The sequence below is a fragment of the Cervus canadensis genome, chromosome 16, assembly GCF_019320065.1.
Source record: "Cervus canadensis isolate Bull #8, Minnesota chromosome 16, ASM1932006v1, whole genome shotgun sequence".
NCBI lineage: Eukaryota > Metazoa > Chordata > Mammalia > Artiodactyla > Cervidae > Cervus > Cervus canadensis.
The window spans coordinates 16015154-16043076 of NC_057401.1; the positions used below are offsets into that span (position 1 = coordinate 16015154).

Here is a 27923-nt window from a genome sequence, read left to right on the forward strand (position 1 = left end):
TATCAGGCCACAAAGAAGACAGTGGCATAGAGCTCAAAACAGGAAAACTAGTTGAGAATCTGTATAAGGAACAATTAGAAACTTCCAGATCACCATCCCCACTCCTATAGGAGTACAAAGATTCAGTATCTGCAAAAATAAATTTTGAGAAGTTCCAACTCAAGGCATCAAGAACAGGGAGAAGACAAGGTGAGAAACAAATTAAAATTAGATGATCTAAACGAAAATCAAGATGCTGAGTGGTGAAAAGCCATAATCCCCAAAGCCCGTCCCCCCGTACTGAATTCCACAACATGTGTTTACAAGAAGAAAGATGCTATCCTTTGGAAGAAAAAGTAAGTCTATAGAGAAAAGGGGCCTACAAATACTGTCATTTTCTAGCAAATTCCCCTACAGCAAAAGTACCATTCTTCAATACTCTAGGCTCTAAACTGAATTAGGTTTTCGTCTAAAAAGTATTCTTCATTCAAGATCGAAAACGACTCTGAAAGACTTTGATTAGCAAATGCTTAGAGGTGGACTAAGCAGGTGCACTGTTCTAACAGTGACTTTTACAACGAACCCAACTTCTTTCCTAAAAATATAAAATCACTCATAATTAACTTGGTTTCCTCTACTGACAACTGTTTTCATATGTTTAGAAGAGACAAACCCTTCTGCAAAGTCTTTGCTTGTTCGAAGTTATCTGAATTTACTGGAACTCCTTTTCCTAGTCCTATTTAATTCTGATGTCCTTTAAAACCATGCTCACAGTCAACAGTAGTCATTTTAACTACAGTAAAATTTCATTCTCTTTCATTCACATAGTCTCTTGACTCAAACATGATGGCTTTGACAATTTTTGGCCAATTCTTTGCGAAAAACATTTTTTCTTCACATTGAGAAGTGTTCCATGAAAAGCCAGTGCTCCTACTACAGTGACAGAAGTAAGTCTGACCCTATAACATCTCTCTCCAATCCTTCATTCTGTCAACAGGCTGAAGCAGCACCAGCACCTGCCACAGGTCATTATTTCTATTTTGCCAGGAACAAGGCAAGGATGCCAAATTTTACTTCTATTCAACACAGTATTACAAGTTCTAGCCAGAACAATTAGACTAGCAAAAGAAATAAAAGGCATCAAAACTGGAAAGGAAGATGCAAAATTATTATGTTTTTGGATGATATGTTCTTATATATAGAAAGTCCCAAAGATGCCACCAAAAAAACTGTGAGAATATATAAATTCATCAAAGTAGCAAAATATAAAGTCAACAAACAAAAGTCAGTTGCATTTTTATACGTGAGCAATGAACAATCTAAAAAAGAAAGTACAAAAACAATTCCATCTATATAACCAGTAAAAAGAATAAAACACTTAGGAATTAACCAAGGAGGGGAAAGACATATAACAAAAATACTAAACATTTTTTATTAAGACATTAATAAATAAAAACATAGCCCACATTCATGGATTGCAAGACAATATTAAGAAATGTCAATATATCCACTGGATCATAGAAAAAGCAAGAGAATTCCAGAAAAATATCTGCTTCATTGACTAAGCTAAAGCCTCTGATATGGAGATCACAACAAACTGTGAAAAATTCTTAAAGAGATGGGAATACCAGACCACCTTACTTGCCTCCTGAGAAACCCATATGCAACTCAAGAAGCAACAGTTAGGCCAGACATGGAACAACGGACTGGTTCAAAATTGGGAAAGGAGTGCATCGAGGCTGTATAATGTCACCCTGCTTATTTAACTTATATGCAGAGTACATCATGAGACATGCTGGGCTGGATGAAGCTCAAGCTGGAATCAAGATTGCTGGGAGAAATATCAATAACCTCAGATATGCAGATGACACCACCCTTATGGCAGAAAGCAAAGAAGAATTAAAGAGCCTCTTGATGAAGGTGAAAGAGGAGAGTGAAAAAGCTGGCTTAAAACTTGACATTCAAAAAACAAAGATCATGGCATCCCGTCCCATCACTTCATGGCAAATAGATGGGGAAACAATGGAAACAGTGACAGATTTTATTTTCTTGGGCTCCAAAATCACTGTGGATGGTGACTGCAACCATGAAATAAAAAGATGCTTGCTCCTTAGGAAAAAGCTACAACAAACCTAGACAACATATTAAAAAGCAGAGACATTACTTTGTCAACAAAGGTCTGTCTAGTCAAAGCTATGGTTTTCCCAGTAGTCATGTATGGATGCGAGAGTTGGATCATAAAGCATGCTGAGCACTGAAGAATTGATGCTTTTGAACTGTGGTGTTGGAGAAGACTCTTGAGAGTTCCTTGGACTGCAAGGAGATCAAACCAGTCAATCCTAAAGGAAATCAGTCCTGAATATTCACTGAAAGGACTCATGCTGAACCTGAAGCTCAAATACACTGGCCACCTGATGCAAAGAGCCAACTCACTGGAAAAGACTCTGATGCTGGGAAAGATTGAAGGTAGGAGGAGAAGGCGGCATCAGAGGACAAGATGGTTGGATGGCATCGCTGACTCAAAGGACACAAGTTTGATCAAACTCCAGGAGACAGTAAAGGACAGGGAAGCCTGGAGTGCTGCAGTCCCTTGGGTCGAGAATAGTCGGATATGACTGAGTGACTAAACAACTACTCCTCAAAGCAATCTACAGTTTCAGTGCAACCTCTATCAATATCTCAACGATATTTTTTCTTTGCAGAAATAGAAAAAGTCATCCTAAAGTTCACTGAGAATCTCAAAGGATCCTGAATAGACAAAATCATCTCCAAAAGGATGAAAAAAGCCACAGGACTCACACTTTTGAATTTCAACATACATTACAAAGTTTTAGTAATCAAAATTATGTGATAATCATACAAAAGTAGACATATAGACTGATGGAATAGAATAGAGAGCCCAGAAATAAACCCTTGCATAAATGATTGAATGATTTTTGACAAGAGTGCCAAGATCATTCAATGAGGAAAGAACAATCTTCACAATAAATGGCACTGTAAAAAGTGAATAACCATATGCAAAATAATGAAGTTGGATCCTTACCTCATACCATATACAAAATTCAACTCAAAATGGGTCAGAGATAAACAACAAGGACATACTGTATAGCACAGGGAAGTACAGCCATTATCTTATAGTAACATTGTACACACACACACACACACACCGACACACACACACACACACACACTCACACACCCACCCCCACACCCCCCCACACACACATACACACACACCATGGACATACACACACACCCCCACACTCACACACACACATACACCCACACCCCCCCCACACACATCCCCCGCACACACACACCCCATGGAATATTATTCAGTCTTAAAAAGAAAGGAAATTCTGACATATTCTACAATACTATGAACATTCAGATCCTTGGAGAAGGAAATGGCAACCTACTCCAGTATTCCTGCCTGGAGAATCCCATGGACAGAGGAGCCTAGCGGGCTACAGTCCATGGAGTCGCAAACAGTCAGACACGACTAAGCATGCACACACCATAAACATTCAGAATATTATGCTTAAGTGATATGTTAGTCACAAAAAGACAAATATTGCATGATTCCACTTATACGAGGTATTTAGAGTAGTCAAAAATCACAGACATAAAAAGTAGCATGGTGTTTCCAGGGGCTACAGGGAGAGGGTAATGAGAAGTTATTGTGTAATGAGTACAGAGGTTCAAGTTTTAGAAGTCTGAAAGAGTTAAGGAGATGGATAGTGGTGAAGATTGTACATTATTATGTTTAATACCATTGACCTGCATACTTGAAAATAGGTAAAATGGTATTTTATGCTATGTGTATCTTATCACAAGGAAAAAAAAAACTGGCGAAAAAATGTAACAGGAATTTTTCACTTCCCACAGCACGCTGGACATAATTCTAACATAGGACATATAATATAATAACATTACAAAATGGCCTGTTAAGTACTCTCTCCCTTTAAAAAGCAAGCTTGTCAAACCAAGTGTCTCCAGTATACAGTGGAGAAGTGCCTATTTCAGGATGTACAGGAGGCAGCAGAATGTGGTCACTGAGATGAAGTGAGGTTACTGGGGTGTGCATATCAATTCCATCACTTACTAGCTTTGCAAACTTGACCAAGTCACTGAATCTCTCCAAGTCTCAACTGTGTCAGGTGTGAGATAGATATAGAAATATCATTACCTCATTGGGCTGTTGTGAGGACTTAAAATAATACATAAAATTTATAAATATATTATTACTAAGATCACTCAACAGATTTCGCTGAACTCAACTGAATACACTCTTTAAACTTTTAACATAATGAAAACTCTCTCCTGTCTATTCATCAAAATGAAGTCTAGGTTCTCTAATTAGGTTAGTCTAATTCTGTAAAAACTAACATACATTCTACAATTTGCACTTCCTTACTCTGGATTTTCATTAAAAGTGGAGATGGTAATATCTGTTTCAGCCACAAACCTAAATTTTTCACAAATTGCCCCTCCATTCTAGAGATACCAGTCAGGTAAATTCTACCTTCTACATTTTATAAACCTTAACAGATGAATCATTCAAGACATAAAAACCATATCTCAAGTAACCAACTCTTTGAAGAACCTATTCCAAACTTACTCAGGTGACTGGTTTCAGCTTAGTATGTTTTTAATAAACTACTGCTGAAAAGGTCATTTCCTACAGTAATGATGACAGAAACACTGCATGACATTAAAAACAAGTTCATTAAAGAAATGAAACAAAGGTAGGACATGATTGTATGTAAAGTATTCCTGTTTCATTTTATGTATGAGTTAACAAAAACTACAACCACAAACAAATCAAAATTCAATCCTAGTTAAGTAGAATAACACTGTCTATTTTGAGAAAGAAAAAAACTAAAGTTTCAATTGCCACTCACAGATTCCTCTTTCTTCTTTTTCACAAATTATCGTATAGCATAGGTTATTAAAGATTTAAAATAACAAAAATACTTATTTCAAGACCATACTTGTTGAAAGTAATTCCATGAATGATTCAACTACGTACAACTTCATTTTGTATTCTTGAACATAATAATTTGATTCAGGCAATAAATAAAGTTTAAGTACTTCAAGGTTTTTTTAATAGACTCATTATCTCACCAATTTTTTCCAAACTTCATTTTGATAAAGATTTTCTTCAATATAAGTACATAGATTCTTACCTCTTGATTAAATTTATGTGCCATTTCATTAAGAAGTGAAGAAAAAAAACTAGTGTTTTGTAGCAGGACTCGACCCATAACTCCGAGATATGTTGACATTACTACAGGATACCTCTGTGCAATTAAAACACAGCACATTTAAAATTGTGTTATGGCACAAGTATAAACAATCATAAACAATCATTGACAAAGTAACAATCAACAGGGATATGAAGTAATATTCTTCTTTATACTGCTTCTTTAGAATGTTCACTGCCAATATTGTTGAGTTCTAACTAACTTACTAAATATATATGTCACACAAGGTAATATATATGTATTATGTACATATTTATATGGTTTATATATGTATATATATAATAAAGAGAGGAACAAAGAAAGAATATTTATCAATGGCACACTTACACATTTATATTACTTTAAAAGCTCCTAACATACATATTTAGAGTCTATTAAAGAGCTTAACTTAGAAGAAAACCAGCATATTCTGTATGTAACAAAACTAGCACTATTTTTCCCATTGCTATGCTTAACATGTGTGTGTATGAATACACATGCATATGAGTGAAAGACATGAGATAGCAAAGGAAATTCATACTCTCCAATGTAGAGAGAGAAATAACAAAGCTGTATAACTACCCTGAAATTGAGGTAATTTACTTCAAAATAATCAAACAGTAAGTCCTTTTCATATCTAACAATGAATAAGAAGTAATTTTCCAAAGAATAAGGAAAATAAGCCTAGAATCTAGTATTAACATTAGAAGCTTAAGAAAAATCTTACCTCCCCCTCTATAATACCTCTGAAAATACAGGGTAGAATTGGTTGAAACATTTGTGGGCCTAATACTGGGTTCACTTTAAGGGCATTTTCCACAACCTAAAAACCAAATGACACAATGGTAATGCTTAGTAATGCAAGTCAATGCTTTACACAAAACATAGGTAAAGAAAATAATATATTAAATACACATACATACAAACACATGAAATATTCATTATCCTGACACTAGACACACTTCTATAAGATAGTCCATTAAAAATTACAATTCAATTTTAAGGATATAACATTTAGACACAGCTATATATTTCACATAGAATTATAATTAATCACATTCTGATAACACAAGTTTCATGATGTCAATGTACTTCTTATCTTTGCATTTTAAACAAACAACCCTTAGAAAATGTTTAATGATGCTTGCTTAATGCTTGGTATCTGTTTAATATTTATGGCCTTACAGAGACAAAAGGCATTTCAAAAGTATTCTAATAGTGAAAAGCAAAATTAGTCAACTATACTCACTATACAAAACTAAGCCTACATTTAAAATTTTTATTTACTTATTTTAATTGGAGGAAAATTACTTTACAATATTGTGATGGTCTTTGCCATACATCAGTATAAATTGGCCATAGGTAAACATGGCCCCTCCATTCTGAACCCCCCTCTCACCTCCATCCCCACCCTGTCCCTCCAGCTTATCACAGAGCACCGGCTTTGGGTGCCCTGAAGCCTGCCCTTTTAATTTATCAGTCAACTGGATGGAAACGAATGCATATAAACTGCATATTTATTAAATGAGAAATAATCTTATTGTATTTATAATATAATCATACAGATTATTAACCATGCACACTGACTGTAACATGTGAAAATTTGAAACATAAAGTACTTTTATATGAGTGAGATGGGTTCCTTCTAAAACAAACACAGCATGAAATTCAAACTGGGCTGGGATTTTTGTTTTGGTGGGCAGGGGTCGGGGTGCAGGGAGTGAGGAAGGCAGTGGTCAGAAAGCAGCAGTGAGGATCAAGAAGAAACGCCCATACTTCTAGTCCCACTGCTTGAGGGGTAAGAATGAACACAGACACCATCTGAGAGGGTTGTGGACAAGCACCAATCTCAAAGCAGAGGCAGGCTTCCCTGAAGAGCTTCCGGCAATGGTTCGCAGGACCGAATACCGGCATTCCCAGTGGGACAAGGGTTTACTGTGCAGGACTATTCCACCTATCAAAGGGTTTTAAGCATCTCTGATCTCTGCTTATTACGTTCCAATTGCATGCCCCCAATACAGTGACAACCAAATACACCTTGAGCATTTCAAAACATTCTCGGAGAAGGCAATGGCACCCCACTCCAGTACTCTTGCCTGGAAAATCCCATGGATGGAGGAGCCTGGTAGGCTGCAGTCCATGGGGTCTCGAAGAGTCAGACATGACTGAGCGACTTCACTTTTACTTTTCACTTTTATGCACTGGAGAAGGAAATGGCAACCCACTCCAGTGTTCTTGCCTGGAGAATCCCAGGGATGGGGTCGCACAGAGTCGGACACGACTGAAGTGACTTAGCAGTAGCAGTAAAGTCTACTACTACTTTATTTAGAGGATAGGTGTAAGTGAGAGCAGGAGAGAGTGGGGTAGACACACCTGTCCCTGCTTTCCTCATCCCATCTGGACCCTTCTTTGCCCTTGAATCTATTCCTCCCTTTCCCCAGCAGTCTATTTATTAACTAGCAAGAGGGCAAATAAGGGATCTTCTAGGATTGATTTTGCTAATTTTTTTGAGGATACCGAGCACCATTTCACCATATTCTGTACCCTTATCTGACATTCCCTCCCAGAACTGAGTTTTCTTTTCATCCAGGTTCAGAAGGAAAAACAAAAAACAAATCATATCGTCACGCACCAATAAAAAGTAAGCTGTCCAGATGGAAATAAAATCTAATTAGGCAATAAAAGTAGAGATTGTGGGAAAAAAAAAAAAAAAACATTCTCAAGGTAAGCAAACAGTACAATGAACGACAAGATTCTTTTTTTGTCCATGAGACAAAAGGAATGTCCAAAACAAAGTTTAAAAATACAAAAACTTTTACTGTGGGCCAAACACTATGCTATCTACTAAGAGATACAGGGAAAAAAAAAAAAAAAAAAAGATATCACAGTTTATGATTAAAAGCCACAGGAAATGATAAGACTCAGAACATAATTAAATCTGACTTCAGTAAGGTTTGTCAAAAAAATTAGACTCAGAATAAAGAGCAGGGGGAAGGTGTAAATAAGCTACTCAGAGGTAGATGTCACTAGAAATTTTATCTATGAATGGAAAGTAAGGCCATCTGCTGACTGTTGGACCCACTTTAACTTCCTAAAACTCCACTAAAATTAGAGTAAGAAGATTTTAAAGGGAGGGTGAATAATTTTAAGAAGACAAAAGGAATGAGAGATGAATACTGGAAGGTACAAAAAAGAAATTCAAGAAGTGACTTATCAGATGAGAGAAAGCTGAAACCTAAAACTGTAATACAGAAAGCCAAGAGCAACTCAATGTGTATCAAATTTATCTTCTCCCTACAAATTCTTCAAGAGATGGGAATACCAGACCACCTTACCTGACTCCTGAGAAACCTGTATGCAGGTCAAGAAGCAACAGTTACAAATGGACATGGAACAACAGACTGGTTCTCAATTGGGAAAGGAGTACATCGAGGCTGTATATTGTCACCCTGCTTATTTAACTTACATGCAGAGTACATCATGCGAAATGCTGGGCTGGATGAAGCTGAAGCTGGAATCAAGATTGCCAGAAGAAGTATCAATAACCTAAGACATGCAGATGACACCACACTTGTGGCAGAAAGTGAAGAGGAACTAAGGAGCCTCTTGAGGAGAGTGAAAAAGCTGGCTTAAAACTCAACATTCAAAAAACGAAGATCATGGCATCCCATCCCATCACTTGATGGCAAATAGATGGGGAAACAATGGAAACAGTGACAGACTTTATTTTCTTGGGCTCCAAAATCTCTGCAGATGGTGAGTGCAGCCATGAAATTAAAAAAAAAAAAAAAAAAAAAAAAAAAGCTTGCTCCTTGGAAGAAAAGCTACAACAAACCTAGAGAGCACATTAAAAAGCAGAGACATTACTTTGCCGACAAAGGTCCATCTAGTCAAAGCTATGGTTTTTCCAGTAGTCATGTATGGATGTGAGAAAAGGAAAAGGAAAGTGAAGTCGCTCAGTCGTGTCCAACGCCTTGAGACCACGTGGACTGTAGCCTACCAGGCCCCTCCATCCATGAGATTCTCCAGGCAAGAATACTGGAGTGAGTTGCCATTTCCTTCTCTAAGGAATCTTCCCGACCCAAGGATCGAACCTGCATCTCCCATATCGCAGGCAGATACTTTATCCTCTGAGCCACCAGGGAAGACCGTTGGGGATGTGAGAGTTGGACTATAAAGAAAGCTGAGCGCCGAGGAATTGATGCTTTTGAACTGCATGTTGGAAAAGATTCTTGAGAGTCCCTTGGACTGCAAAAGGATCAAACCAGTCCATCCTAAAGGAAATCAGTCCTGAATATTCATTGGAAGGACTGATGCTAAAGCTGAAGCTTCAATATTTTGGCCACTTGATGCAAAGAACTGACTCACTAGAAAAGACCCTGATGCTGGGAAAGATTGAAGGCAGGAGGAAAAGGGGATGACAGGATGAGATGGTTGGATGGCATCACCGAATCAATGGACATGAGTTTGAGCAAGTTCCAGGAGTTGGTGATGGACAGGGAAGCCTACAGTGCTGCAGTCCATGGGGTTGCAAAGAGCCAGACACGACTGAGCGACTGAGCTGAAGTGAACTGAACTACCTCTTCTCATCAAAAAGCACAGGAATTAGCAGAACCATAAATCTCTGGAAAGGAGGGTAAAGGAAAAGCTAAAAATAAGACTGGCTGGAAGTCTACTTAAGAAAAAATTGCCAGATATTCCCAAGTCTGCATATTTGGGCAACTAACCTTCCCCCACCCCAGGAGAAGATAACGTATTTTCTTTAAAGGGTCTAAAAGAGAGACGTTTCAGAGTAAAAGGGCCCAGCAGTGCCTGGTACTATTAATTGAAATAAACCTACATCAAGGCACATCATTGTAAAATTTCAGAACACTAAGAACAATAAAAAGAAGCTATAAGCTTGGGGAGGGGAAACAAGGAGGGGGAACTAGCATGACTCTGAAAGAGACTTCTTCAAGAAAACTGAAGTACATTAATAAAACCCCTATGGGTCAATCCGTCTGAATATGTGGAACGGAGAAGCTGCAGACAATTTAGTGCACTTAAAAAATTACACCAAAAAATTTATTAGCTCCAAACATTATAGAAGCTTGTGCAGAAAGGTAACCACATGCTAAAGATTAAGACTTTTAATATATAAATTCATTGAAATGTACTGTTCAGTACAATCCAGCTCTCTGCCATTAGGCATTTTCCTTATATACAGAGGTAAAGTTACTGTTGTGTAAAGGATTCACTTATTTCAGAACTAAAATGGAGGAGTCTGTAATCAAAAAAGTTAGGAACCATAGAAACTATGAGACCCTTTCTGAAGAATTATACAGGAAAATGCAAGTACTGTGGATCAGAATTAAGAGAAAATTCAGAAAGTATAACTGATCAGATATAGAAAAGAATTTGAACAGCTGATCAAAGGTGAAGAAGTCTGGAAATACTCATTTTCACATATGGTCAATGGGTACAATTGTGATGCCATTAATAATAGTGAGGCTTTGTTTTAGACACGGTGAACCTGAGATAATTTTTCCTGTGGGAAAATCCATATGGGAATGGTCTTATATTATTTTCACACTCATGACACTCTATAGGGTCCACTTTTCAAGGAAGTTATTGCAGCTGTGACTGAAAAATCATAGAGTTCAAATTATAACTATTAACAAAGTGAAAAAAGAAGGTTCTTGCATGATGATCAAAATCCTATCTTTCACTTCTTTTTTTTTTTTTTTATCTTTCACTTCTAAACAAGATTTCTGAAAAACGCATCTAGTGGTTTCAGTGGTAATAAACAACTTTGCATATTTTAAGCAAAATGCATGTATACCTAGACGGCCAAACATCTCCAAGAGGAAATAATACTAAAGACAACTACAATAATAAACAACAGGTAGTTTTATTAAAAGATAATTTACAGATATTACGAGAATTTAAATCATAACTTACTCCTCTTGGGGAGTGGGGGGCAGAATCATTATGTCCTCAGAGATTTTAACATGTGCGATGTGTTTTAATCCACTTATTTTAGTTTCCATGCTCAAACTGTACCCTTACTAGTCAGTGGGAGCTCCTTCAAGTTGACTCTTGCATTCTTTAGGCAGAATCCCATCTTCTCTTCCTTCGGCACAAGATCTTCCTGGTTTATCTTGTGTCCCTCCCACCTGAGCTCTGGAGTCAACCAGCAGCAGACACGGTGTTCACAGGCCACAGCATTTAATCTAGGTTCTGAGGTGCTTATTGCCACTGGGCTGACACTGCTTCTAGGTCTGGCTTACACGAATTAGGAAATCTGTATTTCTCTTCCTGAGAAGCACATACCAATAATTTGCCAAATCCAATTTAAGATTATAGCATTTTATGTTGTTGTTCAGTCGCTAAGTCGTGTCTGACTCTTTGCAACCCCATGGACTGCAGCATGCCAGACTTCCCTGTCCTTCACTATCATCCTGAATTTGCTCGAAGTCACGTCCATTGAGTTGGTGATGCCATCCAACCATCTCATCTTCTGTCACCTCCTTCTCCAACTGTCCTCAAGCTTTCCCAACATCACAGTCTTTTCCAAGTTGGCTCTTTGCATCACATGGCCAAAGTATTGGCGCTCCAGCTTCAGTGTCAGCCCTTTCAGTGAATACTCAGGACTGATTCCCTTTAGGATTGACTGGTTTGATCTCTTTGCTATTCAAGGGACTCTCAAGAGTCTTCTCCAGCATCACAGTTTAAGCACCAATTCTTCGGCACTCAGCTTTCTGTACAGTCCAACTCTCACATCCGTACATGCCTAGTGGAAAAACTACAGCTTTGACTATATGGACCTCTATCGGCAAAGTGACGTCTCTGCTTTTCAATACGCTGTCTTGGGTTGGGAAGGTCCCCTGGAGGAGGGCATGGCAACCCACTCCAGTATTCTTGCCTGGAGAATCCTCATGGACAGAGGAGCGTGGCGGGCTACAGTCCATGGGTCACAAAGAATCGGACATGACTGAGCGCCTAAGCACAGCACAGCACAGGTTTGTCATAGCTTTTCTTCCAAGGAGTGTCTTTTAATTTCATGGCTGCAGTCACCGTCCACAGCATTTTATGTAACTTCTTTATCGTTCCATCCTTCTTCCCTTGTATTGAAAAATATCATATTCAAATAACCTTAACTTACATGGTATGTACAAAATATCCAAATATGTACATATGGGTTTCAAAATAACAATACCAATATTACTGATAACGATAACAATACTGAAAGCAATTGATAATTTCCTTATGTTTCTTTCTGTTTTAAAGTTATATCTCACCAGGAACATACATATAAATAACTGTGTATTAAAGTTACTTGGAATATTCTCAGATGACTTATTCCACCAACACAGTAATAGATTCAAATGTTTCCTTTTTAAAAAAATCTTTAGAACTGCTTTTACTTTATTAAGTCATGTAAAACGTCTCTATGGCTCCAACCCCTAAAGTACAAAATGTACTTTCTGAAAGACTTAGTTTGCATTCTGTTTGCATTCTCTGCCCCTCTTTCCCCTACTTAACTACTTTTATTAATTTGATTTATTTTTCCATTGCTATCTATGTGCACTCTTTAAATACAGGAAAACTCTGGACTCTGTTCTTTGCTTATAGTCTCAAATCACTCTGAAACTGTATATAGATGTTGTCTTCATTTCTTTCCAAGGTTGCACAGTATTTCTCTGTGGCTGAATAAGCTGTAGTACCTCCTATCCTATCATCTAATCCCCTATTGCTATTTTTATCAGCATTTTGCTATCACATACATAACTTCTGAATTTTAGTTTCAATCCACCCCCTTTCTGATTATACAGTTTAGAAACAGACTATTTTTATAGTTCCTGTGAAAAATGTAGGCTTTTAGTTTGTGCCTTACACTCAAATCATTTTCTGGATTTAGGCTTACACAGCATACAAAATGATTAAGAGCACAGATTCTGAAGTCAGAAAGCCTATGTTAATGTCACGGTTCTAATACTTACTAGCTGTGTGACCCTGGACAAGGTATTTATTTCTTTGTGATGTAATTTCTCATCTGTTAAAATGGGGGAGAGAACAGTACTACCATCACAGGTTTATGTGAGGATTAGAAATGTGTAGTAAACAGTCACCGTCTAGTATTAGCTATAGTTACTAAAGAATAAATTATACCTTAAAGATATGTGTGCCATCTTAAATAAGGCTTATCACAGTCAATAAAACCAACGTGGCTCACTACTGCTTGATAAGACCATGATAAAAAAAGAGAATTTCTAAACTCAAATTGGTGTATACAATAGAGATAAATTTCAAATTTAAAAAAATGTTAATTGAAATTTGTGTATTTTTAGAATATAATTGTATTCATCTAGATAATGTGTTCCAACTCATAGAATACAATAAAGCCTATTTTTGCTCCTAAAGCAGGCATACTTGTCTCTCTATCCAGTTTTCATAACATTATAATTTTCTGCTTCAGAGAACAAAGAAGCTACTTCCAGATACTGTCAGAAGTAGTATAACAGTGACATTTAGTCAAAAATATATTAAAAATGTTACATAGCAGACTCTACTAAGAAACAGTATCTGAGAGATATTAAAAAATGCAAAAATGAGTTAATATTAAAAACTATTATAGTTTTATTGGAACTCTGAGAATAGGAAAATGCCAAAAATTTTGAGCGTTATCTCAGCTTTCAAGTGCAAGCATAATAGCACCATTATCCTAAAATATTATTTTGTATAAAAAATGCAAATAATTCATGATAATGAGTATATGTCTAGTACTTAACATCCATTTAATAAATAATAAACTTCCCTTTCTGGGATTTCAAATCAAATATGAGGTTTAGCTACAGCAATGCTATATAAAAACAGTCTTAAACATAGGTTATTGGACTGCCAATTTTTTTTTTTTATCATAAATTTTTATTTATTTTTTTTTTTTTTCCAGTGGGTTTTGTCATACATTGATATGAATCAGCCATGGATTTACATGTATTCCCAATCCCGATCCCCCCTCCCACCTCCCTCTCCACCCGATTCCTCTGGGTCTTCCCAGTGCACCAGGCCCGAGCACTTGTCTCATGCATCCCACCTGGGCTGGTGATCTGTTTCACCATAGATAGTATACATGCTGTTCTTTTGAAATATCCCACCCTCACATTCTCCCACAGAGTTCAAAAGTCTGTTCTGTATTTCTGTGTCTCTTTTTCTGTTTTGCATATAGGGTTATCGTTACCATCTTTCTAAATTCCATATATATGTGTTAGTATGCTGTAATGTTCTTTATCTTTCTGGCTTACTTCACTCTGTATAATGGGCTCCAGTTTCATCCATCTCATTAGGACTGATTCAAATGAATTCTTTTTAATGGCTGAGTAATATTCCATGGTGTATATGTACCACAGCTTCCTTATCCATTCATCTGCTGATGGGCATCTAGGTTGCTTCCATGTCCTGGCTATTATAAACAGTGCTGCGATGAACACTGGGGTGCACGTGTCTCTTTCAGATCTGGTTTCCTCAGTGTGTATGCCCAGAAGTGGGATTGCTGGGTCATATGGCAGTTCTATTTCCAGTTTTTTAAGAAATCTCCACACTGTTTTCCATAGCAGCTGTACTAGTTTGCATTCCCACCAACAGTGTAAGAGGGTTCCCTTTTCTCCACACCCTCTCCAGCATTTATTGCTTGTAGACTTTTGGATAGCAGCCATCCTGACTGGCGTGTAATGGTACCTCATTGTGGTTTTGATTTGCATTTCTCTAATAATGAGTGATGTGGAGCATCTTTTCATGTGTTTGTTAGCCATCTGTATGTCTTCTTTGGAGAAATTAGACTGCCAATTTTTAATTCTAGAATTTATATGCTATTAATGACCCCCTGCTGGCATACTAAACTGGCTTAATGTGTAATATATGTTAAATGTTATAAGTATTTCAGTGTTTATTTGGATGGTAACTGATTTGTGCTGAATCATTCAATCAAAAACCATTAGGCACAACTGGGGAACAAATAATGATATTATCTTCTTTCAGTTCAAGGAAAGAGAAGAAGCAAATAGATTCCTTTTCAGTGAAACTATAAAGGTAGTGTTGTATGTGATGTAAACTTCAAATTTTCCATAATAAAAAGTTTTAAAAGACTGTGTAATTCTGTAAAGGAAGAATTTAAAACAACTATTTTTTAAAAGCCAGCTGAGATACATGGCTTTGAAAAAAGAGTAAAGCTCTATCACTGTGTAAATTACCTACTTAAGTCTTAAAAAATTTCACTAATGTATTATTTTAAACAAACATTTATTTATCAGTAGAAGAAATGTTCAAAGGAGGAGTTCCTTAGTGGACTGTTTTCCCCAAAGGGAGATTATATAATTAGATAAAAACAGCCAACACTTGTACTGTCTGATTATATGTTAGGCAATGTTTTAAGTGGTCTATACATATAAGGTTATGCAATCCTTACCTCAACCCTAGGAAGTAGGTAAAGTTTTTCTCCTTATTTGACAGATCAAAAGTGAGGATTAGAGATTAACTTGCTCACCTCACCCAGGTGTGAGGTAGCAGAGACAATATTCTAATTGTAGCAGTTTTGCTTAAGTCATCTGTTAAGTTACATACACTACATCAAGAAAATAACTTAAACAGTAAGAGAAAATAGTCTCCTTAGGACATATCCTAAAAACTTGCCTCACTTTTCAAATAAATTTCACAATCTCATTCTGTATGACAGAACAAGCTGTCTTCAACAATTACTTAACTAATAATATTTCAGAAAAGCAGGAGGAAAAATCTATTTAAATTTTTTCTGGTAGGTGTTTAAACATAGGAAAAATTCTAAGTTTTTCATCACTTAGAATTTATAGATTATAATTTAACACAAGAATTTCAGATAATGGTAATTACAGGTTATTAAAATCATATAGTATAACACCTTTTAGAATAAATAAGAGAATTTAAGTCCAGAATGTACTCAAGAATGTGTAAGTAGCAGAGCTGGGTGTACAAAACAAAGACACTGGTCAAGGAGAAAATAACATTCCACATGCAGTTATTATTTACTAAACTTAGGCTCATGGAAAAGCTTACAGTCAAGAAAAGAAAGATAAAACACACACACTGAAAAATCTACAAAAGCAACATCAAAATGACAAGGCAACTTTCTCTCAAATTTCTATCACTCCCACATTACCAATCAGTTATTTCTCAAACAGAATTAAGTTCAAAGTATCAATTCCTTGTATCTCTACTTTCAGAGAAGAAATTATCACTGAGGCAAAAGATGAAGCTCAGATTCTGTAAGACAGATGGAATCCTCAACATAATCAGTTTGGTAAGAGAGTAAATGCAATAAAAATTCACAAAAACATTTCAGCAAGCAACAGGACAAATGTTACTTGGCTTGTAAGCTTTAGGGCTAGAATACTTTGAAATTAGTAGAAGTGAGGCTGATAGACACATGGTGGCAAACAGGCCTCCCGGATCTGGGGTCAAGACCAGTCACACAGAGATTATTACTCCTTCAGGGCCCAGAAGCTTCTCAGGAACAAGGGCCTATACTCCCACCCTTTATCCCCTACTCTAAATAAGAAACCAAAGAACCTATGAAATTCAAACCAAAGAGTCCTGCTGTATTTTCACTCTCTATTTACCCACTTCCTAGCTTACAATACTATGATTTCGGACTTAAGTTTCCATTGTGATTTCAAGCATAAAACGCCAAATCAGAGAGTGTGCTGAAGAATGTAATGGGTTAGATAAATAATCTTTCTGGGAAAAATCAGAATTAACCAAAGAACTTTTTATTTCAAGCCTTGTTAAAAGCCTTTCTGCAGGAAATCTCTCAGAAGTCTCCAATGACACTTTAATTGAATCACTCTTAAATATCAACCTAAAAAAAAAAAATCAACCTAAACATCAATAAGATATAATTCATTTAAGAATGAATACTGAAGGGCCTCCCTGGTGGTTTGGTGGGGGGGAGAGGGGTGAGCCTGCCAATTCAGGAGAGCCAGGAAGATCTTTGCAGGTATAATTAAGATGGAGTAATGAGGGTAGGCCCCATCCCTGGTGGTTCAGAGGGTGAAGAATCTGCCTGCAATAAGGGACACCCAGGTTCGATCCCTGCATCAGGAAGATCCCCTGGAGAAGGAACTGGCAACCCACTCCAGTATTCTTGCCTGGGAAACCCCATGGACAGAGGAGCCTGGCAGGATACAGTCCGTGGGGGTGCAAGAGTTAGACACGTCTGAGCGAGTTACACACACTCAAGTCATTATGACTGGTGCCCTTATAAGGAGAAAAGACAGAGATATAAGGAGAAGGTCATGCGACAACCGAGGCAAAGACTGGAGTGACGCATGTTGAAGCGAAGGAAGTCAGAAACTGCTGCTAACTACCAGAAGCTAAGAAAAAGGCAAGGAACAGATTTTCCTCTAGAGTCCTCAGAGACAGTGTGGCCCTATGAGCACCATGATTTCCGACTTCTAGTTCCTAGGACTCTGTGGGAAAGATAATCACTATAAATATTATAGATTAGTTCCCGTTGTTATAAACCACTCAGATTGCAGTACTTTGTTATGCTAGCCCTAGGAAACAAATATCATTCTTAATGATATCATCATTTTCTCATTGCTTTACAATTTAACACTTCAGTAATTTGGCATATGAACCTCTCCAATTTATCGATACTAAAGGTTTTAAATAACACCATTATCCCCACCCTCAACAGATAATTCTCACAATAGTCCCTCTGTTCTTGTTCACGTCTCTGCAGTATCTAATACTGTATTAATCTAATTTATCCTGCTAGGATTGCCAGATTTAGCAAATAAAAATACTATGTTTTATCAGCAACCCTAACCCAACCAAACAGTTAAGACTCAGTCCCCATCTCAACTCGCTCTCTCTGAAAAATGTTCTCTGCAAAATGTTGGGTTGGAAGATCACTTCTGTATTCCCAGAGGAACATAAAGCGAATAGACAGCAATGTGGTTAAAGCGTCTGCCTGCAATGCGGGAGACCTGGGTTCGATCCCTGGGTCAGGAAGATCCCCTGGAGAAGGAAATGGCAACCCACTCCAGTATTCTTGCCTGGAGAATCCCATGAACCAAGGAGCCTGGTGGGCTACAGTCCATGGTGTCACAAAGAGTCAGACATGACTGAGTGACTTAACTTTCTAACTTTCATAGCAGAAAGTGCTCATGAAAATCACCTGGGGAACTTTTTAAAAAAGAAATCCTAACATCTTATGTCAAATATGTACTCAAATTTTCAAAAAATTCACCAGGTAATCTGAGATACCTCTAATCCAAAACTATGTAACACACTAAATATGGGCTACCTGTTTACCAGCTTCCAGCCCCGAAAAGAATGACTACTCAAAAGCAGAAACTGTGGTTTTCCCATCACATGGGCTTAGAAGAATGCACTGAAGACCAACAGCAGGGTTGGCAGACAATGCTGCTGGGCCAGATCCAAACAACTGCATGATTTTGTTGGATACATGTAGTCTATGCCTGCTTTCAATCCATAACAACAGATATAAACAGTTTAGACAAAAACGCTATGGCCCACAAAACCTAAAACATGTACTATACAAAAAGTTTGCTGACACCTGACTCACATGGTCAGTTGAAGCTGAAGTTTAATGGTTCTATGAAGACCTACATGACCATCTAGAACTAACACCCAAAAAGATGTCCCTTTCATTACAGGGGACTAGAATGCAAAAGTAGGAAGTCAAGAAATACCTGGAGTAACAGGAAAATTTGGCCTTGGAGTACAGAATGAAACAGGGCAAAGGCTAACAGAGTTTTGCCAAGAGAATGCACTGGTCATAGCAATCACCCTCTTCCAACAACACAAGAGAAGACTCTACACATGGACATCATCAGATGATCAATACTGAAATCAGACTGATTATATTCTTTGCAGCCAAAAATGAAGAAGCTCTATACAGTCAGCAAAAACAAGACCATGAGCTGATTGTGGCTCAGATCATTAACTCCTTATTGCTAAATTCAGACTTAAATTGAAGAAAGTAAGTAAAACCACTAGACCATTCAGGTATGACCTAAATCAAATCCCTTATGATTATACAATGGAAGTGACAAACAGATTGAAGGGATTAGATCTGATAAAGTGCCTGAAGAACTATGGACAGAGATTCCTGACATTGTGCAGGAGGCAGTGATAAAGATCATCCCCAAGAAAAAGGCAAAATGGTTGTCTGAGGAGGCCTTACAAATAGCTGTAAAAAGAAGAGAATTGAAAAGCAAAGGAGAAAAGGAAAAATATACCCATTTGAAAGCAGAGTTCCAAAGAATAGCAAGGAGAGATAAGAACGCCTTCCTCAGTGATCAATGCAAAGAAACAGAGGAAAACAATAGAATGGGAAAGACTAGAGATCTCTTCAAGAAAATTAGAGATACCAAGGGAACTTTTCATGCAAAGATGGGCACAATAAAGGACAGAAATGGTATGGACCTAACAGAAGCAGAAGGTATTAAGAAGAGGCGGCAAGAATACACAGAACTATACAAGAAAGATCTTCATGACCCAGACAATCACAATCGTGTGATCACTCAAATAGAGCCAGACATCCTAGAATGCGAAGTCAAGTGGCCCTTAGGAAGAAGCATCACTAAGAACAAAGCTAGTGGAGGTGATGGAATTCCAGTTGAGCTATTTCAAATCCTAAAAGATGATGCTGTGAAAGTGCTGCACTCAATATGCCAGCAAATTCGGAAAACTCAGCAGTGCCACAGGATTGGAAAAGGTCAGTTTTCATTTGAATCACAAAGAAAGGCAATGCCAAAGAATGCTCAAAGTACTGCACTCATCTCACACGCTAGCAAAGTAATGCTCAAATTTCTCCAAGCCAGGCTTCAACAGTACATGAACTGTGAACTTCCAGATGTTCAAGCTGGATTTAGAAAAGGGAGAAGAACCAGAGATCAAATTGCCAACATCCGCTGGATCATCATAAAAGCAAGAGAGTTCCAGAAAAACATCTATTTCTGCTTTACTGACTACGCCAAAGCCTTTTACTGTGTGGACCATGACAAACTGTGGAAAATTCTTCAAGAGATGGGAATACCAGACCACCTGACCTGCCTCTTGAGAAACCTGTATGCAGGTCAGGAAGCAACAGTTAGAATTGGACATGGAACAACAGACTGGTTCCAAATAGGAAAAGGAGTACGTCAAGGCTATATATTGTCACCCTGCTTATTTAACTTATATGCAGTACATCATGGGAAATGCTGGACTGGATGAAGCACAAGCTGGAACCAGGAGAAATATCAATAACCTCAGATATGCAGATGACACCACTCTTATGGCAGAAAGCGAAGAACTAAAGAGCTTCTTGATGAAAGTGAAAGAGGAGAGTAAAAAAGTTGGCTTAAAGCTCAACATTCAGAAAACTAAGATCATGGCGTCTGGTCCCATCACTTAATGGCAAATAGATGGGGAAACAGTAGAAACAGTGGCTGACTTTATTTTGAGGAGCTCCAAAATCACTGCAGATGGTGATTGCAGCCATGAAATTAAAAGATGCTTACTCCCTAGAAGGAAAGTTATGGCCAACGTAGGCAGCATATTAAAATGCAGAGACATGCTGGGAGGGAGGATCGGGATGGGGAATACGTGTAAATCTATTGCTGATTCATGTCAATGTATGACAAAACCCACTGAAAAAATAAATTAATTAAAAAATAAAATAAATAAATAAATAAATAAATAAAATAAAATGCAGAGACATGACTTTGCCAACAAAGGTCCGTCTAATCAAGGCTATGGTTTTTCCAGTGGTCATGTATGGATGTGAGAGTTGGACTATAAAGAAAGCTGAGCACCGAAGAATTGATGCTTTTGAACTGTGGTGTTGGAGAAGACTCTTGAGAGTCCCTTGGAGATTCAACCAGTCCATCCTAAAGGAAATCAGTCCTGAATATTCATTGGAAGGACTGATGCTGAAGCTGTAACTACAGTACTTTGGCCACCTGATGGGAAGAACTGACTCACTGGGAAAGACCCTGATGCTAGGAAAGACTGAAGGCAGGAGGAGAATGGGACAACAGAGGATGAGATGATGGGATGGCATCACTGACCCAATGGACATAAATATGAGTAAACTCCAGGAGTTGGTAATGGATAGGGAGACCTGGCGTGCTGCAGTCCATGGGGTCGCCAAGAGTCGGACATGACTGAGTGACTGAACTCAACTGATCCACATGGTGAAACTGAATAATCAGCAGTGATATTAAATGCAGCCATTTGAAAATCAAATTAACATCCATGCTAACACAGATACCTGCAGCTTTATACGTGCATTTAAGTGTATAATAAATATCTGAAGAACAGCACATTAAATAGTGTGATGCTTGAATAAGTTCCAATGTTTGGTTAATATGGAAGAAAATTTTACTATCTACACAAACTAATACCCACTTAGTTTCCCAAAATATACTATGGATTGCTGCTTTGATTACTGTAGTTAATGCATTTCTAACAATGAACCTTTTTGGGAAAACACATTTTCATTTCATTGGGAGGAAATCAAATAGCTTTTAGGATGTAAAGCCAGGACTTTCACATAAAAAAAATGCTACTTGGTTATGTTAAAATAGTACTTCACCCAACCAGCTCTCATATCTGACTTAAAACATAGCTAAGAAATTAGAAACAAAAAAATAGAGGCTTTTAACAAGTATACCTTCTCAGAAAGTTCCATACAAAGTAAGTGTGTATGAACCACACATATACATGTAAAGATATATTAATATATATTTAAAATATTTATATCTAAGTATACACATTTGATACAATTCATAGCTTTAATATGTAGATATATAGATAACTCAGAGCCTGTTCTTAATTATACACAATTATATACAATATATAGAGATATAGTGATTCCATAAAGATATAATGCATAAAAATCAACTCACAGCCTATCAGTTGTTTTTTTTAATGGGGATATAACTGACATATAACACTATATTGGCTTCAGGTATACAATGTAATAATGCAACATTGGTTCTTTTTTATACACAATTCATACCAACTTGGTACTCTAAATTCAATAGCCAATCCAAATTAAAAATACCAAATTATAGTGGGATACTGTGTCCCAAAAGCAGGTGAACAAACTGGACAGGTGAGAAGTATCAGACGTCACCACCCTTTGGGTAATTTATAAGTTTTTAAAGCCTTATTACACCAAGTGAAGTCTCAGGACAGGGGCAGGGGAGACTTTGGGGACTCATCAGCAGACACTTGGTTAGAAATGCGAAATCTGCATTTTAACAACATCTTCAGGTGACTTATATGCACAATCAGATTTCAGATCCCTAGTCCAGAAGTATTAGACCACGTTAATACTGCTAAAAGAAAATATTCTGTCTAGAATTACTCTTCCCCTTCTTGTCAATCATTCAAATCCAAATGAAGGTCCAATTTCACAAAATACAGATGGAAAACTTACAATAATAGTCATTACCTTCAGCACTTGAACTTGACCATCTGTAGTAATTTCCTTTAGCAGTTCACAAAAGGACTGACATAGACCTACTGCATAGGTCTGAAATGCAATGAAAAGTCAAATTATACTTATGAATATATCTGCAATATCAAAAAAGGCATCTATTTGAGTATTAGATACTAAAGCTCTAAGTATACAAAATTTCAATTAGAACTCCGTAGGAAAAGTTTAAGAAATAAAAATACAGTTTACTGTTATTCTGATTTTTATAGCAATGTAAGGATATATTTATACATAGAGCATATTTTCTGTGTTAAATAATGTAATTCATGGAACTGCGTCACATTTGCAGTGGGCAATGCTTATGACAATCCCCCCAACCAAAGTAATAAATCCATCTTTTAAACTTTGAAAAAGCTTCAAAATAAGATTTCTGATTTCAAAGAGGAAACAATGAAACAATAACTATATAAATTCTAACAATGCAAAAACTACAACATACCTGTAAAAATTCTGTTGATGATAAAAAGATATAACCATTGATGATCTTAAAGCAGGTTCTGAGACTTTCTGAACTCAGTTCTGCCAAAATAACAATAATAATAAAGAACAAATTAATTAATTGTTCAAAGTCAGTTTAAATGAAGTGATTCATTTAAAGCTAAGCTACATGCCCTTCTTTACAAATTTTTTCTGAATGCTATTCTGACTGATAGTATATCAATATCTATCTAAAAACTGGCATTAACCTGTAACTTAATGCTTTCCATATACCTCCCATTAGTTAAAACAACTTAGAAAATACTAAGCTCCCTTTTCTTTCCTTTTAGAAAATAAGTACATAATCCAACCTTTCATTTCAAATTAAATTCTAGTACCAGTATAACAAACCACATGCAACTGAATCATTTTACCATCATATTTTGACATCTGCTTAAATGGGTTCATTCAATAAGCATTTACTGAGTGTCTACTGTGCTGGCATTGAACATGTAACCCTACTTAAAGGAGTGCCTGTTATACTTTGAAAATTATAATTCTCAATTTTTGGGCTTTGTTATTCAAATCCACTCCCCTATGAAAACCCTACACATAGAAAATGTTCTTAAAAGTATTATTACAAGAATACTATAGGAAAATAATATTGTTTTTAGGTATTCCTTTCAAAGTGCAAAGCAAAAAACCATTTTGTTAAAATTGAGTATGATCAAATGTTTATGCAGTGCTATTTTACATGTCATATCACAAACAATAATGGTAAAACAGAATATAAATTACATGTATTTACTATACAAATCAAAACATGATCCCCAAAATATCATCTTAATCTAAAACTTTTCAATTTTGTATTGCTATTATTTTATTTTTTTCCCATTTATTTTTATTAGTTGGAGGCTAATTACTTTCAATATTGTAGTGGTTTTTGCCATACATTGACATGAATCAGCCATGGATTTACATGTATTCCCCATCCCGATCCCCCCTCCCACCTCCCTCTCCACCCAATCCCTCTGGGTCTTCCCAGTGCACCAGCCCCGAGCACTTGTCTCATGCATCCAACCTGGATGATCTGTTTCACCCTTGATTATATACATGTTTCGATACTGTTCTCTCTAAACATCCCACTCTCGCCTTCTCCCACAGAGTCCAAAATTCTGTTCTGTACATCTGTGTCTCTTTTTCTGTTTTGCATATAGGGTTATCGTTACCATCTTTCTAAATTCCATATATATGCATTAATATACTGTATTGGTCTTTATCTTTCTGGCTTACTTCACTCTGTATAATGGGCTCCAGTTTCATCCATCTCATTAGAACTGATTCAAATGAATTCTTTTTAATGGCTGAGTAATATTCCATGGTGTATATGTACCACAGCTTCCTTATCCATTCGTCTGCTGATGGGCATCTAGGTTGCTTCCATGTCCTGGCTATTATAAACAGTGCTGTGATGAACATTGGGGTGCACGTGTCTCTTTCAGATCTGGTTTCCTCGGTGTGTATGCCCAGAAGTGGGATTGCTGGGTCATATGGCAGTTCTATTTCCAGTTTTTTAAGAAATCTCCACACTGTTTTCCATAGCGGCTGTACTAGTTTGTATTCCCACCAACAGTGTAACAGGGTTCCCTTTTCTCCACACCCTCTCCAGCATTTATTGCTTGTAGACTTTTGGATAGCAGCCATTCTGATTGGCGTGTAATGGTACCTCATTGTGGTTTTGATTTGCATTTCTCTGATGAGTGATGTTGAGCATCTTTTCATGTGTTTGTTAGCAATCTGTATGTCTTCTTTGGAGAAACGTCTGTTTAGATCTTTGGCCCATTTTTTGATTGGGTCATTTATTTTTCTGGAATTGAGCTGCAAGAGTTGCTTGTATATTTTTGAGATTAATCCTTTATCTGTTGCTTCATTTGCTATTATTTTCTCTCAATCTGAGGACTGTCTTTTCACCTTGCTTATAGCTTCCTTTGTTGTGCAAAAGCTTTTAAGTTTCATTAGGTCCCATTTGTTTATTTTTGTTTTTATTTCCAATATTCTGGGAGGTGGGTCATAGAGGATCCTGCTGTGATTCATGTCGGAGTGTTTTGCCTATGTTCTCCTCTAAGAGTTTTATAGTTTCTGGTCTTACATTTAGATCTTTAATCCATTTTGAGTTTATTTTTGTCTATTGCTACTATTTTAGAAATCATATGCACTTGCAATAGGACAGACTAAAAAATGTTTCCTGGCAGAAGTGTAGGTTCTGGGTTCTTATCTAACGCATATCATACAAAGTGAGAAGATCTTCTATTTAGATGAGAATAACCCATAGAAGACGCTTGCTCCTTGGAAGAAAAGCTATGACCAACCTAGAGAACATACTAAAAAGCAGAGATGTATCTTTGCCAACACAGATCCATCTAGTCAAAGCTATGGTTTTTCCAGTACTCATGTACAGATGTTAAGAGTTGGACTATAAAGAAAGCTGAACGCCGAAGAATTGATGCTTTTGCACTGTGGGGTTGGAGAAGACCCTTGAGAGTCCCTTGGACTGCAAGGGGATCCAACCAGTCAATCTTAATGGAAATCAGTCCTGAATATACACTGGAAGGACTAATGCTAAAGCTGAAACTATAATACTTGGTTACCTGATGTGAAGAACTGACTCATTGGAAAAGATCCTGATGCTGGGAAAGACTGAAGACAGGAGAAGGGGACAACAGAGGATGGGATGGTTGGATGGCATCACCGACTCCTTAGACATGAGTTTAAGCAAGCTCTGACAGTTGGTGATGGACAGGGAAACCTAGCGCGCTACAGTCCATGGGGTCGCAAAGAGTCGGACACGACTGAGCAACTGAACTGAACCCACCCATATGTTTTTATCAGTAGATGAAAAACATACCCCAAATTCAAAATGTTTCAAAGGAATTATTTTGTATACTTTAGGATTGAACATATCAGTTAAAATGAGAATGTAGAGGGGACAGAGACTAACCAACTCGTTACCATGCTAATCAAAGACAGAAATAACAAAGGTTGTCACCGAAATATACAAAAGTGTTAGTATCTCAGTCGTGGGCTCTTTGCAAGCCCATGAACTATGGCCTGCCAGGCTCCTCAGTCCACGGGCAAGGACACTGGAGTGGTTTGCCAATCCCTTTCCTAGGGATCTACAGGCCCAGGAATCGAAGCCGGGTCTCCTACACTGCAGGCAGATTCTTTACGATTTGAGGCACCAGGGAAGCCGTTTCACAATAGAAGTAAGATAAAATGTCAGGATAAAAGGATAGACAATTATATTGGATAAAGTTATCCTTAGGAAAACTTCACACTGTCCTTTTCTCCTTAAGGAGCAAGTTCAGTCAAGTCTGAACTTGGGCACATTGTTTAACAGACAAACAATGAACAGCAAACTACTTGGCCACCACTGTGATAAATAAGGCAGAAGGGTCTACACTTAAGTAAGAAATCAGAATGGTTACATTCCGGGTATGTCTCCACATATAATTTCTAAATCACTGCCATCTAAAATTTTACCAAGGTCTATGAAGAAGAAAACAATATTTAAGAAAGATTTGATTTTGAAAACCATAGTTCCCATCTCTTCTCACAGATATTTTAAAAGCTATTTCTAGATTGATGTATACAAGCAAAAGCAATTAAGTCACTTTATACTGTTTTCCATGTCTCCATCATGCCAAGTACAGCTTATACTAAGGAATGCTATCTTCAACAAATACTACATACTTATAGTAAAAAAACAGCCCTAAAATTAACAAATTTATCTTCAAATATATTGAACACTATTCACTGTATCTATGAGTTCCTAGTAAAACTCTGATTTAAAAAAAAGTTACTGTCTGGTCCAAGTATCAAGAGGAGTTGACCATGCAATAGATCTGTATTTATTTTCAGACTATGAATAATTTAATTCAAATGCTCTCAACCATGGGCAATTTTGCCCTCTAGGGGACATATGGCCATGTCTGGAAACTTTGGCTGTTAAAACCAGCATCCAGTGAGTTTTAAGGATGCTATTAAGTGTCTTACAATGCACTAGATTCCTCAAAAGAAAGGAATTAAAAGATGTTTCACGGGTAAGTATTAAAGATTGGGAACTCTGAATGGAATAAGCGTAAACAATTTTTACATTTTGTAAATAAACAATGTTTTTAAATGGCAGTAGTTTGCAGACTGAAAAAGAAGCAAAAGGCCAGTAAGTAGCACTGTATACAACTCTTAAATAGTCTATACAGTTTAAATGTGAATCTGCACTGGTAACAGTTACCCACAAAATAACTCTATAGAAGTATTTTTTGTAAATTTAAGATATCATATACTTGTGAATGGTAGCGGATATGTAGCAGACAAGCATTGGCTTTCTATGGTTAAGTATCATCAGCATACATGTTCACGTTCAGAAAGGAATCAAACTACATATAATCCATGGTAGCTAACAGAGACTAAAGAGCCTAATCCTAGCACAGTGTCTAGTTCTCTAGTGTCACATGTCAAAAGTGTTGATTCAAAACATTAAGCTTCCGGGACTTCCCTGGTGGTCCAGCAGTTAAAGAATCCGCCTTGCAATGCAGAGGCAGAGTTCAATCCCTGGTCAGGGAACTAAGATCCCACAGGCCTCAGAGCAACTAAGCCAACGCGCCACAACTAGAGTCCACACGCCACAACAAAAGATTCCACAAGACACAATGAAAATCACACAGTGAAGACCCTGTGTGCCGCATCTAAGA

General features: G+C 37.2%; 1 protein-coding gene across 2 annotated transcripts in view; it reads right to left on the bottom strand.

Moving 5' to 3' along the window:
• The window catches only part of IPO11 (importin 11), a 192957-nt gene that overhangs the window by 63453 nt on the left and 101581 nt on the right, over window positions 1–27923 (bottom strand). For both annotated transcript variants that reach the window (XM_043488541.1, XM_043488542.1), the window contains exons 23-26: window positions 23195–23274; window positions 22711–22791; window positions 5953–6048; window positions 5169–5282 (exon numbers count right to left, since the gene is read on the bottom strand). In XM_043488541.1, the coding sequence (XP_043344476.1) occupies window positions 5169–5282; window positions 5953–6048; window positions 22711–22791; window positions 23195–23274 (371 nt within the window). The remainder of the gene's footprint in view (window positions 1–5168; window positions 5283–5952; window positions 6049–22710; window positions 22792–23194; window positions 23275–27923) is intronic.